Source organism: Camelus bactrianus, chromosome 18, assembly GCF_048773025.1.
Source record: "Camelus bactrianus isolate YW-2024 breed Bactrian camel chromosome 18, ASM4877302v1, whole genome shotgun sequence".
Lineage (NCBI taxonomy): Eukaryota > Metazoa > Chordata > Mammalia > Artiodactyla > Camelidae > Camelus > Camelus bactrianus.
Genome location: NC_133556.1, coordinates 13708709 through 13724395, shown reverse-complemented (window position 1 = coordinate 13724395; position 15687 = coordinate 13708709). Strand labels below are relative to the sequence as shown.

The window sequence follows — 15687 nt, the reverse complement described above, 5'->3', positions numbered from 1 at the left end:
CCTTCATTTCATGTCACACACACATAGCCAGTTTATTCTCATAACATTTTACTCCTTCCTGCTTCATCTAGCCCCCAACCCCAGATGCGAGTCAGAGCCCAGTTCCGGCGGGGGCTCAGTCCTCCGGAGTCAAGGAGTTAGGGCTCAAGGGGGGCAGGGCAGCCAATGGGGCAAGACTAGGGCCTTTTCTGTCCTTGAAAACATGCTGCCCAGAGGCAGCCCCAGCCCAGAAGGCAGTATGAGGGTGCAGTGATGGGGCTCATCAGGCAGAACGGGACGTGCTGGAGCCAGCCCTTCAGCAGCAGTCGCCTGGGCAGTCTTCTAGAAACAGGTGGGCAGCCAGGGCCTGTTTTCATAGCTTAGGGTCCTTGGGGCTCCATAGGAGCCCAACCAGTAGGCTTGTGGACAGATGGAGGTGGCCAGAGGTCCTCACCAGTACCACAGGCAGGAAACTCCTGTGGTGGAGGTTATAGTCCCAAAGAACAACTCAGAAGAGTGGGTCAGAGGTCAGGGTGGTGCTCTGAGCTGCCACAGGGTCCTGGGAGGAAGGAGCGGCCCATCAGGTCCCAGGGCCAGGGCCATCCTGGGGCCAGGCATTTGTCCTCAGGTGTGATGTGGAGGTCCTGGAAGCAGCTCGGCTCCCAGAGTGAGTAGCTCAGTGCTCGTGCCATGGGCGGAGGAGGCCCAGGGTCAGACCTAGTGGCAGCAGAATGGACCACCCCCAGCCCTGGGCTGGGGCAGAGTTTAAGGCCCCATAGTTGCTGCAGAGGTCGCCATCAGGCTCGGACTCCTGGATTTGGGGCACCACTTGAGGCTGGAGCTCTGCCACTTGGTGGTGAATCCAGGAGGCATAGCTGGAGGTCAAAGTGTACACACCAGGCCTGTTGGGTGCCCCACAGGCATCACCCCAGCTTACAATGCCTGCCAGGTACCAGAGGCCCTCCACAGGGCAGGAGAGTGGGCCCCCAGAGTCACCCTGAGGAGAAAAGCCACACCAAAGCTGTTAGGACTAGGTCCCAGGCCTCTAGTCATCCAAGTCAGCGCCATCCAGCCCTCACCTCCCAAGACACACGTCTTGTCTGTTCCCCTGGACCCCTTGCAATTACCTGGCAGGCATCCTTGCCCCCGTTCACGTAGCCAGCACACACCATGTCCTGCTGGATAACGTGGGGCTCATTGGGCTTGGCGTCGATGTTGTAAAGGCAGTTACAGGTCTCACGACTGATCAACGGCACCTCGAGTTTCTGCAGTGGCCTGGGGGCCTGGAGGCTCACTGTCGAGGCAAAAGATGCTTACCCAGGGCCTCCTGCCCTGAGGTGGCTCCCCTCTAGACCTCAGCGCCCACCTCACCTGAGGGGGCCACGTGGCCCCATCCAGTGACAGTGCACTGGAGCCCATTGGGGAAGGAGGCGTTGGCAGCGGGGAGGCAGATGGGCCGGATGTAGCGGGAGAAGGTGACGGGGCTGCTGAGCTGGAGGAGCGCGATGTCACCCTCGGAGCCCTCCTGGAGGTAGCTGGGGTGGGAAATGACCTGCGCCACGGTGCGGACCTCTACCTGAGAGTTGTAGTAGTCCAGCTCGTGGGCCCCCAGCTTTACCTCATAGTGGTCTTTGTGGTAATCCCTGCAGGCGGAGGGGTGAAGGCTGGGACCTGAGAGACCTGTCCCGGTTCCCTGGTCCCTGTTGCCTGTGGCACCCAACCTCAGATTCCGACCTTACAGGTCCCTCACTGCATCCTAGTTTTATCCTGTGACCTGTGACCTCTGGCCTTCCCTCCCGACAGATCCTTCCAGATTTTATTAATAGTCCTCGACTCAACCCAAGAACCCCAACCTCTGACCTAGAGTGACCCCCTGAACTTTCACCTCCAGCCCACTTTTGACTTCCCCACCCTGCCCCCCACCCAGCTCATACCTTGGGAAGCAGTGAGCGGCCGACAGCACCCACTGCTCAGACACGAGAGAACCGCCACACACATGGATGCCGTCGTGGTTGATGCTGACCTGCCAGGGCCAATGGCCAGGGCTTGCATTGCTACCACCTGCGACACGTGCTTGGACGGCCACGCCGCAGGAAGCTGCCGGGGAGGAAGGGGAGGGGGTCAGGCCCTCTGGGGCCCACAAACTGCGTCCTTAGCCCTGCCACTCCCGACACAGCCCAGGAGGTCTGGTTTGGAGCTGGGGAAGTGAGTTCATAGAAGCCTTTGTCCCCATCCCACGGCTCACCAGTCATGGTCAGTTCTGCCCCCTTGCTCTCCTCGACCCAGGACCTAACTAAGGTCTCATCCAGCTTCTCTCCTCTCAGGACTTCCCGCCTTCCATCTGATCCATTCCTTACAAGTCTGAAGATCTTTATGAACCACAAACCTGGCCAGGTCATACCGCTGCTTAAATCCTCCCCTTGCTCTGCACTGCCCTTGAAGGAGATTCCAGCCCTTCCATGGCAGTGCTGTCTACTCCAGCCCTCTGAACACTTGCTATCACATTGGGCCACACACTTGTTCATCTCCAGACCTTTATTCAGATCACTCTGCCTAGAATAACTTTCCTCACTCCTACTTTGCTCAGCAAACTTCTGTTTGCCTGCAGAGATGGTTCAGACATCAGCCTCTCTGCAGCCTGCCTGACCCTGCTGGCTGAGTTAGGTGATGCCTTGGAGCCCTGGTCCTAGGGCCCCTGCTTCCCAGACACGGTTGTTTCTAGTTATGACTGTGCTTCAACCATACCTACTTGGGCATTCCCTAGGGGCAGGGACTAGGGCAGATCCTTGTGTCCCCAGAGCACAGCACAGGGCTGGGCACACAGATGGAGTCACGGATGTGTGTTGAACAAATGAACAGAATAGCTGGGCTCTCAGGGTGTGAACGTCTTGTTTCCAGGACAGCCCCACCCCTGCTAAGGCCGCTGTTTGGAGCAGGACCCAAATGACCTTCAAAAAGTCACCTTCCCAGAAGCAGGGAAAACCGCCCAGCCAGGCTCCTCCTCCTCTCCTCATAAAAGGAACAATAGCTACCATTTAGGGACCAATAGTTCTAGCAATGCCAGGCCCTGAAGGGGCTTTCACTTCCTTTATCTTGCTGACTCCTTGGACAGCCCCAGGAGATAGAATCAACTTCATTTTAGAGGTGAGGGTTCGGGCACCAAGATGCATGGTGAAGCTGGGATTACAAACCTGACTGGCAGTGGGGAAGTGTAACAAGGAGACCCTTGGTCTGTTCCCCTCAAAACAAGCCACCTTTGGAGTCAGACCAGGATTTAAACCCCAGCTCTGTCACTTACTGGTGGCATGCCCTTGGGCAAATCACTTCTCTGCCCGTTTCTTCATCCATAGATCGAGGGCTATAATCACTGCCTCACAGAGATCTCAGGAGACCTAATCATGTTGATCACCACATTACCCAAATCTAGGTGACAGCTGTGTTTCCTCAGGGGCACCTGATCCACAGTGGGCGATCAACGTGATAAGGCAACAGGAGTGGGCGAGACAGCTTTGCAGAGAGAGGGTCAGGCACTCAAACGCTCCAGGGCAATCTGGGTCTGCGGCCCCGCCCCTTCCCCTCCCCCCATCTCCCCCGGCAGCCTCACCTTCGGACCCTTCAGCTCCTGGAGGGAAAGAGAAAAAGGGAGGGTAAGGAGGGAAGTCTCAAGTTCCCAGACCCCTAAGCACCTGCCATTTCTCTGGAGGGCTGCCCAGGAGGCCAAAGCTGAGGGGAGAGGCCAGGAACTAGGGAGGCTAAAGCCAGGGGTTCCTGAACCCAGGATAAAGGGATATGCCCCAGAAAAGGGATAGACCCTCGGCCCCGGTGCACTACCCAGCCCCGCCCCTACCCCGCGCTCCCCACCGGCACATACTCACCCATCCCATTCTGGAATAATCCAAGCAAAAGCGCGGTGGCCACAGCCTCCGGCCACCTAAGCCCCAGGCGCATCCTCTGGGCCATGGCCCAGGGACCAGGGGCCCTGGGAAGGGACCAGGCACCCAAGGGAAGGGACCTAGGGTGGGGTTGGAAGGCAAGATCCAGGTGTCGGGACCAGAGGGAAGAGGGAGCAGGCGTCAAAGACTGGCTTCGGAGGCAGGAACGGGGCATCAAGGGAAACGCTGGGGTCTCCGCCGCCGGCAGTGAGGACACGTCTCCAGCACGTCCTGGGTCTGCAGTACACCTTCCGGAGTGGCAGCTCCCTTGGAAAGGGCACCTACCTGCCCGCCCGCCCCTCCCCTGGCCCCGCCCTCCTCGCTCAGCTTGGCTGGCTTCTTTTGCCGCCACCGAAGTCCTGAGTCCTTCCAGACACCTCGGCTGTGTGTGCTGGTGTGCGTCTGCGTGTGTTGGGGTTTGAGCAGCCCCAGGCAGGGCTGGAAACCCTGATGGCTGGACTCCCAACCCAACTGCTTTTGGGTCCTGTCTTTCTGGTCTCCCGGACCAGTTATGCCCCCCAGCGCCTGGCCCAGACTTTGTTATTGTGGGGCCACAGCTGCTCCTCCCTCCTTCCCTCCGGAGGCCTGGCATTTGAGCCCAGGACACCTGGGTCTGCCTCCGGGCTAGGGCCCTTTCAGGCCCTTCTGTAGAGCCTGCAGCCTCACCTGCATGTGGTGAAGTGTGAGAATGTTTGGCAGTGCTAATCATTCCACAAATATTTACTGAGCGCCTAGTATGTTCTGGGGCAGAGGAGACCGAGCAGACACCCTCCCTGCCTTTCCTGAGCTCATAGTGAAGTAGGGGTGACGGACTTGAATCATCTAATCACATCAGCAATTACAGAATAATTTCAAACTGGGAACTGTGGTGGAGGAAGAATGGGGGCTCTAGAAGCCACTTACAGAGCTTGACCTCGGCTGGCATCAAGAAGGTCTCCTGGGAGAGACGGTTAGCTATAATAGCTCAGTAGTAGAGTGGGTGCTTAGCATGCATGAAGTCTTGGGTTCAATTTCCAGTACCTCCATTAAAAAAAAAAGGGGGGGCTCCTCCAGGAGGTGCATTTAGAATAAGGCAAAGATGGGTAAGGGTGGTCCAGGTGAATTGCCCTCACGTGGAGGATGCAGGTGGCGCGGGTTCAGGGAAAGGAGGCCCACGTGCCTGGGTTGGGGGTCAAGTGCATCCTCTGTGAGTGTATGAATCTGGGGCAATTGAGAATGCATGTTGGCTTCAAGCTTTAGAAAAAGAGCCCCACTTCCCTACCTACCTTCCATAAGACTAGGTGTGTGGCCTTCTAAGCCAGGACTTCAGGGCCTGGGCTGGAGGGCAGGGAATTCCTGGAGTGGGAAAGGGGACAAGGCTGATTCTGGAAGGGGTCTAAGCTGGGGAGCAGGGGGCAAGACCCTGGACATTGTGAGAGGACTTGTGTAGATTATAGGGTATATTAAGAGTCTGTGGTATATGAGTGACTGACCAGGGATGGGGAGCAGGTTAGGGGTGTGTGTCCCTGTGGTGATAGGTACAGGGGAATTCTCTTTGGAATCTGGCAGCTAAAGATAAGCCTGGTCATTTAAGAACCTCTGTCCATCTCACTCTCCCTAGAACTTCCAGCTTCCCTGAAGTCTCTCCTCTCCAAACTGCTGCCTACTCAACCCAGAAATGGTGACTCCAGCCCCAGAGGAGACCCCTCTGCCACCCTCACCAGCTGGTTTCCACCCCACACGCCCCTCCTGCCCCCGATGTGTCCCCACTGCCCTTATTCTATGCTCAGATATCACCCCCTCTATGACTTTTTCCTGACCACCAGCCAGGGGTGCCCACGTGTTCCTTACTATATTGGGAGCATTTTGCAGGCTTGTCAAAGCCCCTGCTGTGCCATGACTTAGCAGTTAAGAGGGAATGTGGTTGAATTAATGCAGGGAGGTGCCCTGGTAAGTGGTGGTGGGTGAGGTAGTAGCAGATACATACAAGGGACTTTTGATGGGGCCCAAACCCTGGGGGCACTGGGCAGGATGTGGTGGACACTTGAAGGGTACAAATGTCGTGTGTGTACTGGACACTGGAGGTATACACTTTAGAGCACTATCTATAGGGTATGTAAATGGCAGTGGCTCCCTGTGGGTATAGGATACAGCAGACAGACGCTAGGCCCCCAGACTCCTGGACCCTTCCTCTGACCTTGACTCTCAGTCTTCCTTGCTCTAGGGGGAGGGGCAGCAGGGCCGAGGTGACCAGCAGGTGCTGGGGATGCTGATTCCACTGAGGAGGGGGTGACACAGAACCAGCTGTCTGCCCAACCTCCCCCGCCCTGGGGCAGGAATGAGGGACAGCTGCCACGTTATCAGGGACAAATTTCCTGGGAGCCCAAGGCCTGACTCACGGAGGCCCAGGAGGGAGGGGCCGATCCCTGGGGCTTTCCCCTGGCCCCTCAGCCTGCCCCCAGCGATGCCACAAAGCCACATGTCTGTGTTTACACCTTTATTGTCTGCTGCCTCCCACTGCCAAGGATGCCAGGGCCCAAAATAGCTGGGCTCTGAGGCCCGATTACCAGAGCCGCTGCAGTCTAGGTGGGTGGGGCGCCTTGGAGGTTCCGGGTAAGAGAACAGAGCCAGTTGGGCCACATTCCAGCCCCACTGGGCGGGAAGTGGTGGAAAGCTGGAGGAGGTAGGGGAGGAGAAGGGAAGGTGATGACGAAGGTAAGGTGGCCCAGGGACCCAGGCCCCCTCAGCCCTGGATCAGGGGGGTCAGAAGCAGCAGGAAAATAGCAGCCTGAGGGGAGCCTGAGGCCCCAGCCATGTCTGGGGGGCAGAGGTCACTGCTTTCAGGGGGCCAGAGGGGGAAGCCACTGGGGGGCAGGAAATGGGCCTCCCCCACTGTCTGGGAGATCCAGGTCTCTTCAGGGCCAATGGCGGCAAAGAGCTCCCGGCTCCCTCGAATAGCCATGCCCACGAGGACCCAGGAGCCTCCCTCAGTCTGGCACAGAAGCGGAGGTGCTGAGGTCACCTGCAGTGTCAGAGCCAAGGCCAAAAGGGTCTCTTACCCTCTTACCCTTCCCCTGGTCCCCTGCATCTTTCTAGGGTCCAGTCACAAAGCACTGCTTATTGCCATCCTCAGACAACTTGATCCCTAGTCTCTCTCAAAATCCAGCTTTCTTCCCATTCGGGGCCCAGCGCCCAAGAATTCCAACCCTGCTCTCTCTCTGGGGTCCAGCTGCCTAACACTGCCTCTCCCCTCCCTGGCCCAGGATACACAGCCCCCCACCACCCCCGTACCTCACACCTGTCCTCCTGCCCCTCTGCATACAGAACACAGAAAGTTCCAGGGGACAGAATGCCCTGATAGAGGCAGTGACAGAGTCGCGGTGTCAAGATGGAGACAGAAGCAGCCACAGGGACTAGAAAGAGGAAAGAAGATTGTCCTGGGGATGCTGGCATCCAGCTGCTTCTTACCCCCAGGACTCAGGGCTCTCACCTCGGTCCTGGGGGTCCTTCCAGCCCAGCACCCAGCAGCTGGACCCCAGGGGGATACCCCCTGGGTGAAGGCAGATGGACAAGGCTGATGGGGAGGGCTCCACCCGGGAGCTCAGCTCTAGGAGGGCCAGCGGGGGCCGAAGTCCCAGGTGCCGAGGCAGGCGGATGCTGATGACTGACCGGGATACCTGATGGCTCTGTGGGAGGGGGCTGGCCCCCGCCCGGCCCAGGTACACTTCAATATAAGGCACTGTTGTAGAGCCTGGCCTGTTGGAACAAGGTCCAATGTCACTTCATGTTCCCCCCTTGCTGATTAAATCCTTCCCAGTCCAGGGGAAAGGGTGGAATGAATCTCCAGGGTCATTCTACTAATTCCTTCATTCTTCCTCCTTCCATATCTCTCTTCTGTCTCAAAACACTTCGTAGCAGTTTCCCTGTGCTATAAGAACCCTAAAGGGAGAACATCCCACTATCATAAGAGTTCTTTGGTCCATCTCCCAATTCTTTCCTCTGGCCCTTAGGGAGATGGGTGAGACCCACCTGAGGACACAGTGAGTGGCTGCCAGGACCCAGCCTGGAGCCACGAGGATTCCAGTGCAGACATGCTCTCCAGCTACATGCACCTCTGCCAGCCAGGGCCACAGGACCCCCACTGGAGCGGGCTCTGGCTGCAGGCCACAAGCTAGGGAGAGGAGGTGACCCCCTCAGTGGGGGCCCCACGGCTGACCCCCAAAGCCTCTAACCTAGATCTAAGCATCCCCAGGAGCCCCTAAGTCCCCCTCCTCACCACCATGCTCTGTGTGCGGGGGACAAATGTGTGTCTCAGTCTCCTCCCCCTCAGGGCCCCAGTCCCAGGCCAGCTGGTCCTCCAGGTAGGCTCCCCGAGTCACATGGCTGATCCACGGGCCGTGGGTCTGCAGAGGGTAGAAGACTCTGGGACGTAGGCAGTCGCTGGGGAAGTTTCTGATTCCAGCCAGGAACCAGGTCCCCTCTTCCCGGCACAGAAGGCTCCGATGAGAGTAGTTCTGCAGAGAGTGTGTTACCAGCCTCTACGGGTGTGTGCAAGTTGATGAGGGGAAACCAAAGCTCCTGGGGCTTTCCTGGACTCCCCTGTACTGGGACATAACAAGTCCCATCTCCTCCAAGCCAGGCTCCAATACTAATCTGTAAGTCGGCCCTCGCTATAGGAGTCATTTTAAACCTAGAGGTAGCGAGAAGTCCCACGGTCCCCCACCGCCGGTCTCAGCCCCTCCCCGAAGTCTTCCAGGGCCAGGCCCCGCCCCCAGGGCATTCCGGTCGCGTTAACCCGGTCTCCGCCCCCCAGAGCGCGGCGCCAGGTTCCCCTTCCCTCTCAGGCCCCGCCTCCAGCCCGCCCCTCCCTCCTACTCAGGCCCGCAGGTCCCGCCCCTGCCGCTCACCCAGCAGCGGCCTGCCACCGCCTCCTCTTGCTGGTAGGCGGGGCAGAGCGCTTGCGGGGGCTCTCCCGGCGGTGGCACTGTCGCCTCCTGGCGGCCGTACAGGCAGTGACACCACCAGGTCCCCAGCAGCTCCGCCTCGAGCAGCGAGCTGGAGCCGGGTGCGGGTTCTGGGAGGGGAAAGGAGGGAACCAGCGCTACGGCGGTGTCCGGCCCGGCTTCGCCCCGCCAGGCCCACGGCGGGCCCCTACTCACCCCCGCGGCCCCAGTGTGCCAGGCGGCAGCGGCTCCCGGGCAGGAAATAGTGGTCTGGGTGGGGTAGGCACACTGGCCGCGGGGCCGCGCCCAGGTTCACGGGCTCGCGCAGCTGCAGCAGCGCCAGGTCCGAGGCGTCGTCCCACGAGGCGTTCTCGTGCGGCACTAGGCGTGCCACGTGCTCCGCGCGCGGGCGCGAGGGCAGTAGCACGCGCCAGTTGTCCAGGTCTCCAGGCTGGTGGTCTGAGCTGATGCGGCTGCGGGATGGGGAGACTGGGGACGTGGGCCGGATCCCACACACTCAGCTCAAAACCTCGCGCCTGTGGCTTAGACTCCGAATCTCTTGGCAGGATTCTACATCCCTGGCCTGAGAACTGTGCTCTCAGACCCCCACGTCCTGGGTCGAACTTACATTACCTCTCTGTTTGCCCCAGAGAGACTAGGACCCTGATTTTCTAGCTGGATCGTGCACCTCCCAGAGGAACCCCACATCACTATCCCTACCCCAACCAGGGAAGGGGATGGGGCCAGTTAGTGTCTCAGACTGATGAATAAAGGGGCAAGAATCTGCCTGAGACTGGGTTTTCACTCACCCCAGAAAGCAGCTGGCAGGTGCCAAGACCCAGCTTTCAGACACCAGTGCCCCATAGCAGGGTCTGGATCCCGGAACCATCACCTGTGCTTCCCAGGGCCAGGCCCCTGGCCGCGGGGCCTTACCGCACTCTGAGGGGTGAGAGGCCTGAGTCAGGGGGCCTCCTGAACTCCCCAGCAATTTCTACACAAACTCCAATTTCCCATATCCAGGTGACATCCAGGGGTCCTGCTCCCCTCACCTGGAAGGGCGATGGTGCAGTTCTCATCCGTGGGCTCCGAGAGGACTGACTGGGGCTGCGGGGACTGGGAGGGAAAGGTCGGTCCAGGCTCTGAACCCATCACCTGTTCCCTTATCCATGCCTCATAGGGAGCCACAGCAGTGAAGACTCCGGGGCGGTTCCTCCGTCCACAGCCAAAGCCAAAGCTGGTGATTCCTGCTTGGAACCATCTGCCACCTTCCTCGCAGACCAGGGGCCCTCCAGAGTCTCCCTGATGATAAATAACTCAGTGTCAGGAGGTCAGCCCAGGGACACACCAGCTTTTACTGGACCACCTCTCAAAGGTTCTACACGTCTTCTTCTTGGCCCTGCATGAAGCCACCTTCTCCTAGAAACCTGTCGTTGGCTGTGCTTTGTCCTCTGTATTTCCTACAACTCTAAACAGAAGAAAGTCTTGTAAAGCAGAATGGCTAATGAGTCGCTGAAGCAAAGAGCACAAAGCTAATGCATTAAGGGACATGCCCGCCAGACAGGGCAGCAAGTCTCATTCAGAGCCAAATGATTCTTGCTCAAGAAATAGTTTAAACAAACCCTGTCTTTGGTTTCTTAGTTGTTAGAGTTCATTGTTAACTTATTAAAGCAAATCAGAGATGCCACCATTCAGGAGGAAAAGTCTGTCAGAAATAGGCTAAGAGAAGGGGGAGTATTATTAGATCAGTGGTAGACTGCATGCTTAGCATGCACTATGTCCTGGGTTCCATCCCCAGTCCCTCCATTTAACATTTAAATAAACAAACAAATAAACCTAATCCCCCCCCCCAAAAAAAAACAGCAAAGAAGAAATAGGCTAATAGAAAAGCAGCAAGAAGCGAAAGTTGAAGGCAAGTCAGGAGGAAGAACTACAAGGAACAGATACTAAAGCAATGGTTCTGGGGCCATTTAATGCTGGAGCATTGCTCCTAAGATATCAGTGTAATCCAGGCCAGGCATCTTAGTGACCTGAGGAGGGTCACAAAGAATCATCTAGAATTTGTGCTGTCCAATATGGTAGAAAACTAGCTGATTTAATTAAAATTAAATGAAATTCATCAGTCACACTAGCCACATTGGCTATTGAACATTTGAAATCACTAGCCACATTTCAAATATTCAGCAGCCTAGTGACTAGCACACTGGACAGTGCAGATATAAACTATTTCCATCATCATAGGAAGTTCCATTGGACAGCGCTGGCCTAAAGGAAGTTGAATTGTTGGAATTCAAGAAGGCAAGGATTATGTCCATATGTCCTGGAGCCTCATAATTGGGAGGGACACTGAAGACCATCTATCTTGAATCCCTATCAGCACCATGCATGCTTGAACACCCTCAAAAAGTGTCTCATTTGAAGACTATTTCTGGGGAAAAATGGTTTAGGCCTTCAGCAGCTTATCTGGAAAATTCCCTTCTCTGAAGGATTAGTTCATTTTAAAAAATACTTATTGAGTATCAACTAAGTAACAAGTACTGTGCAATAGGCTAGCATATGAAATGATAATAGCTAATACTTATTTAGCTCTTACTAGGGACCAAATTTTTTTGTTTGCTTGTTTTTTTGGGGGAAAGTAATTAGGTTTGTTTGTTTGTTTGTTTATTTTTGTTTTTAACAGAAGTATTGGGGATTGAACCCAGGACCTTGTGCATGCTAAGCACACACTCTACCACTGAGCTGTACCCTCCCTGCCAATCTTGTCCTCTTTGTGCAGACGAGGCTCAGAGATATGAGAGAGATGGGATTTGTCTATTCCTCATATTGCCTCCAATGGATTAGGGCTCTGCCTGGCCCCTCACCTGGCAGGTGTCCCTGTGGCCCTCTGCGTAGCCAGCACACAGCATCCCCGGCAATAGCTGGAAAGTGAGATTGAAGGGACCGGGCCGGCTGTAGAGACACTGACAGGCAGCCTCTCCCAGCAGCCTTAGCTCCACCTCTTGTAGCACCCAGGGTAGAGGCAGCGGGTCTGTGGGCAGAACCAGATAAGAAATGCTGTGAGGCAGGAATGGAGTTCCCTGTTCCCCAGGGCTCAGCTTGGTCCCCTTCAGCTGCCTCCTGGACATCTCTGTCTAGATGCCCCTGGCACCTCAGCCCACCACATCCAAAACCCATCAGTCTCCTCCCACTCCTCTCTGCCCTTCTTCCTACAACCTCAACTCCAGAATGACCCCATCAAGCATCCAATGAGATCTGCCATGGATGGTCCTGTACTGCACAAAGGTATCACAAAGGATTCAGGTAGGGGTGAGAATCACTGAGCTGTCAGCCCTGAAGGGGCAGCCCTTTCTGCAAAGATGTGTATAAACTATGTGTGGTCCCATACTGAGTTTCCAAGCATGGAATCTGGGGGTTGCCCCTGACCCCTGTCTCATCTTCTCCCCAATCAGTTCTCAAGTCTGGAAAGCCTCTCATTTGTGACTTCTTGGCATTTTCATGGCAAATGCCCTGAAAGTTCAGGAGGCATGACTTTGGACCAGGACAATAGGCCCAGTTTCTCACTGGTCTGTTCCTCAACCCAGCATTTACTTGTTGCTGCTAGAGGAATGTTTTTAATGCTCAGCTCTGATCTTACCAAGAACAATCAATGGCTCCCAGTGTCTAAACCTGAGGCCTCAGTCCTTTACTTATGTGAATATACTTTTGATGGAAACAAAAAGGGGTGGGAGAAGTAGACAGAGTTCCTTCCTTCCCCATCCAGAACCCTGAGTCAGGTGACAGCTGAGGCTGTACTGGAGGGTCAGACAGGGAGGTTTGGGGATTGGCCTGGGGCTCCCTGGAGCTGGTGGGGTACCCTGATCCTCAGTCTATCCTTGAGGCCTTCATGGACCTGCCCCAGCAGCTAATGCAGTCTCTGTTGCTGCTGCCCCCTGACTCTAGCCTGGCAGCCTGGCCCTTCTCCATCTAATATGCCTCACCTGGGTCCCCAGGATGGCTTCCATCTCCTCCCACATTCCTGTAATGCCAACTTCTATCCTCTCTTCACAAACAGTCCCCAGAATCTCCCACTCTGGGGGCCCATTGTCAGGATGACCTGGCCCCATCCACACAGACTTCCTAAGTGCTCAGAGTGATCCTCCTATGTCACCTCCTGCCCTGATGGAGTCCCTGCAAGCCAAGGTTGTGGCAACTCCTCCTGAAGCATCCTCCCCAAAGCCCCACACTATGCAGGTCTGATCACAGCAGGTTTGGAATTGTGGGGGCCTTGCAAACAAGGGAAGGTAGCAGGGGATGATGGGAAATGGAAAAGTGGTCTGTTTCCCCCTACACCTTCTAATATAAGTGCTTATTTGTTGGCTCTCTGTCTACCTACTAGAATGTAAGCTTGAGAAGGCACGGATTTTTACTTGTGTTCATTGGTGTATTTCTAATGCCTCACATAGTGCGGAATGATGTAGTACTCAAGAAATATCTGTTGCATGAATGAAAAAAGGTCTGAATGAATGAGTAGGGAGAGGACAGGAGCAGAGGGAGTAGAGAGATGGTGGAGAGGATAGAATGGGAGGAAAAGGGACAGGAAGAAAGGACAAAAGCTGACATTTGCTGAATGCCTACTATATGCCCAGGACTGGGCGTTAGTGCACAGATGACCTACGGTAAAATATCTAAAGTATATTAATTACTGCTATGTCAGGCACTGTGCTATGAACTTTACAAGTTTTTTTCTCATTTAATACACTCAACAACTCCATGAAGTGGGCACTCTTCGTCAATTTTCACAGGAGGAACTCGACCCGGTGAAGTGCTTTGGCTGAAACAGCAGAGCTGGGATGGGAACCCTTGCCAGATCCTAAATCCAAGAAAGAAAAACTGAAAGGTGATTCAGTAGTCTTAGTTTGATAGCTGTTGGCGAGGAGATAGATGGAGATAGATAGGCACGTTACTTACCTGTGGCCTAGCAGAGCGCCCCTCTCCAGGCCCGGCCAGAGGCCAGGTCTGGTGGATTCCACCTCCCGAGGCCCCGCCCCATGGGCCCTCCCACCCGAGGGCCCAGCTTTTAGGACACGCCCCTGAGGTCCAGCAAAGAGGAAGGCTCTGTAGGTTCTCAAATAACCCTCCTCCCCGGACGCCCCCCCTTACTCACCCTCCTCCTGGATGTCCCCCCAGCCCGTGGCCCGGCAGGCAGTTCCATGAGCGAAGCGGTGAGAGGCGCGGGGCAGGCAGACGGGCCGCACGGCAGGGCCCAGCCTGGCGGGCGAGGCCAGGCGTAGCAGGGCCACGTCGGCGCCCAGTTCCACGCTGCTGTAGTTGTCCGGCACCAGGATCGCGGCCACTGCGCGGACGTGTGCGCCATCCAGGGGCCCGTTCTGGGAGTGCACGCCCAGCACTACCGTCCACTCGGCGGCGGGCGCCAAGGTCCCGTTCCTGCGCCGAGGCCAAGGCGGGAAGGGGTTAGGTGGACCCTATGGAGGGAGCAGGCCCTCGTGGGGGTCAGAGCTTAGAGCCAGGGAGAAGGTGGGGTCAGCGGGAACCCAGGAGGGGCGGAGTCCGATCCAGATTTGGGGCTGGGGCCATCGAGGTTGAGACAGACTTCTAAAACCGGGAGGAGCGGATCCGATTTGGAGGTGGTTGATTGGGGGCATTGGAAAGATGGAATTCCGACTCCGATATTTGGTGGAGTGGTGGGAGTAGTCGGCCGGCGGCCTCACCACACTCAGAACCTGGATACCCTGCAGAGCACTTGGCTTCGGGGGAGGGTGGGGAGGCGGGAGCAGCTAGGTTCCAAGTTAGCCTTGAGTATGCAAGGTCAGCTGCGTGCAGGCTTGGCTTTTGAAGAAGAGGAGAGGGGCTGGAAGTGGGCAAATACTCACGTCACAAAACAGTGAGCAGCGGAGAGGACCCAGGAGGGGGCTATGAGGGAGCCCCCGCAGATGTGGCCTCCGCCCTGATGCAGGCTCACCTGCCACGGCCAGCTGCCCGGCTGTGCATCTGAGCCCCCCATGATTCGGGCAGAGGGCTCAGGGCGACCACAGTCTGCAATGGGGTACCGTGGAAGTCATAGCCCACCCCTGTCCCCCATGCCAGAGGCCCAGGTAATTTAGGACAAAGCCCCATCTCCCACCCTGCTTCAGTCTGCCCCTCTGATCAAAGAACAAAGAGAATTTCTGATCACTTCTACCTCCCTCATTGCCTAGCCAGCCTTAACCTCCTTTAAGATCTGAGGACACCACACCTCTTCCTTACCCAGGTCTTCAGGTTCTTCTTGGGTAGGACTGAAAGCTGGGAGTCAGAGAGTAAGGAGAGGAAGATACTGGTGACATCCAGCCCCCATCTTCCTGCTCTCCATCTCCCACCCCCTACCTTCTTGTTCCTCATTCCCTGCCCTTTCAGCCCCCCTGCCAGCACCCATACTATCCCTCCCATCTTTTCTGCCTCTGCACATGACATTCCCCCATCCAGCTGCCTTACCTGAGTCTGGGAAGGCTCCAGGGATGGGGCTGATGGCTGGAAATATGGAATCAGGAAGAGGTTGGAGACTTACACTTATGCAGTGCCCTCCCTGATACAGCACACACACACCCCCCACCCCACCACCAAAGCTTTATAGGTACTCCATCCCTCCATGGCAGGCAGGTCTCCTTTCCCCCTCCTCTCATATACTATTCCTCTCCCTCCTGACACCTCACTCCCACCTTTTTCTGATGTCATCCCACTTCCCAGGCAAAAACCAGGAGTCCTGCTTTCCAGATCCCCAGATGCTAGGACCCAGGCCCCTTGCAGCCATCGCCTGTCCCCTGACGTTACCGAGGATCACAAGTGGCAGGAGCAGGTGCTGGGACATGGCGCATTTGAGTCAG

At 56.4% G+C, this 15687-nt stretch overlaps 2 protein-coding genes across 11 annotated transcripts; both read right to left on the bottom strand.

Annotated features, from left to right (window-relative positions):
* Positions 1-31: 31 nt before the first annotated feature.
* Positions 32-4197, bottom strand: PRSS8 (serine protease 8). The gene is made up of 6 exons (XM_074346041.1): positions 3855-4197; positions 3584-3601; positions 1914-2076; positions 1351-1622; positions 1107-1273; positions 32-976 (listed from the first exon to the last, which is right to left on the bottom strand). The coding sequence occupies exons 1-6, from the start codon at positions 4084-4086 to the stop codon at positions 656-658; spliced, it is 1173 nt and encodes a 390-aa protein (XP_074202142.1). The 5' UTR covers positions 4087-4197; the 3' UTR covers positions 32-655.
* A 2175-nt stretch (positions 4198-6372) lies between these two features.
* Positions 6373-14262, bottom strand: PRSS36 (serine protease 36). Of its 10 annotated transcripts, XM_074346032.1 has the most exons (12): positions 13974-14076; positions 13567-13679; positions 11692-11858; positions 9883-10132; positions 9643-9772; positions 9050-9306; positions 8798-8964; positions 8167-8404; positions 7920-8061; positions 7381-7646; positions 7182-7303; positions 6373-6912 (listed from the first exon to the last, which is right to left on the bottom strand). In XM_074346032.1, exons 3-12 carry the CDS (start codon positions 11734-11736, stop codon positions 6634-6636), a joined length of 1896 nt encoding a protein of 631 aa, XP_074202133.1. In that variant the 5' UTR covers positions 11737-11858; positions 13567-13679; positions 13974-14076; the 3' UTR covers positions 6373-6633. The 10 variants fall into 10 exon arrangements, with proteins under 10 accessions (XP_074202133.1, XP_074202136.1, XP_074202130.1 ...); XM_074346035.1 differs by lacking the exon at positions 13567-13679 and having other exon boundaries at positions 13974-14262; XM_074346029.1 differs by having other exon boundaries at positions 11692-13679.
* Positions 14263-15687: the final 1425 nt, after the last annotated feature.

Bases quoted from the DNA above. Each gene is read 5' to 3' on its own strand.
- PRSS8 (XM_074346041.1), bottom strand. From the start codon at position 4,086: ATGCCCCGTTCCTGCCTCCGAAGCCAGTCTTTGACGCCTGCTCCCTCT. The intron at 1,274-1,350 runs GTGAGGTGGGCG...TTGCCTCGACAG, and splicing joins GGGCCACGTGGCCCCCTCAG to TGAGCCTCCAGGCCCCCAGG. The intron at 977-1,106 runs GTAATTGCAAGG...TTTTCTCCTCAG, and splicing joins GGGGCAAGGATGCCTGCCAG to GGTGACTCTGGGGGCCCACT.
- PRSS36 (XM_074346029.1), bottom strand. From the start codon at position 11,955: ATGTCCAGGAGGCAGCTGAAGGGGACCAAGCTGAGCCCTGGGGAACAG. The intron at 8,062-8,166 runs GTGAGGAGGGGG...TCCTCTCCCTAG, and splicing joins CCCGCACACAGAGCATGGTG to CTTGTGGCCTGCAGCCAGAG. The intron at 7,304-7,380 runs GTGAGAGCCCTG...TCCTCTTTCTAG, and splicing joins GAAGGACCCCCAGGACCGAG to TCCCTGTGGCTGCTTCTGTC.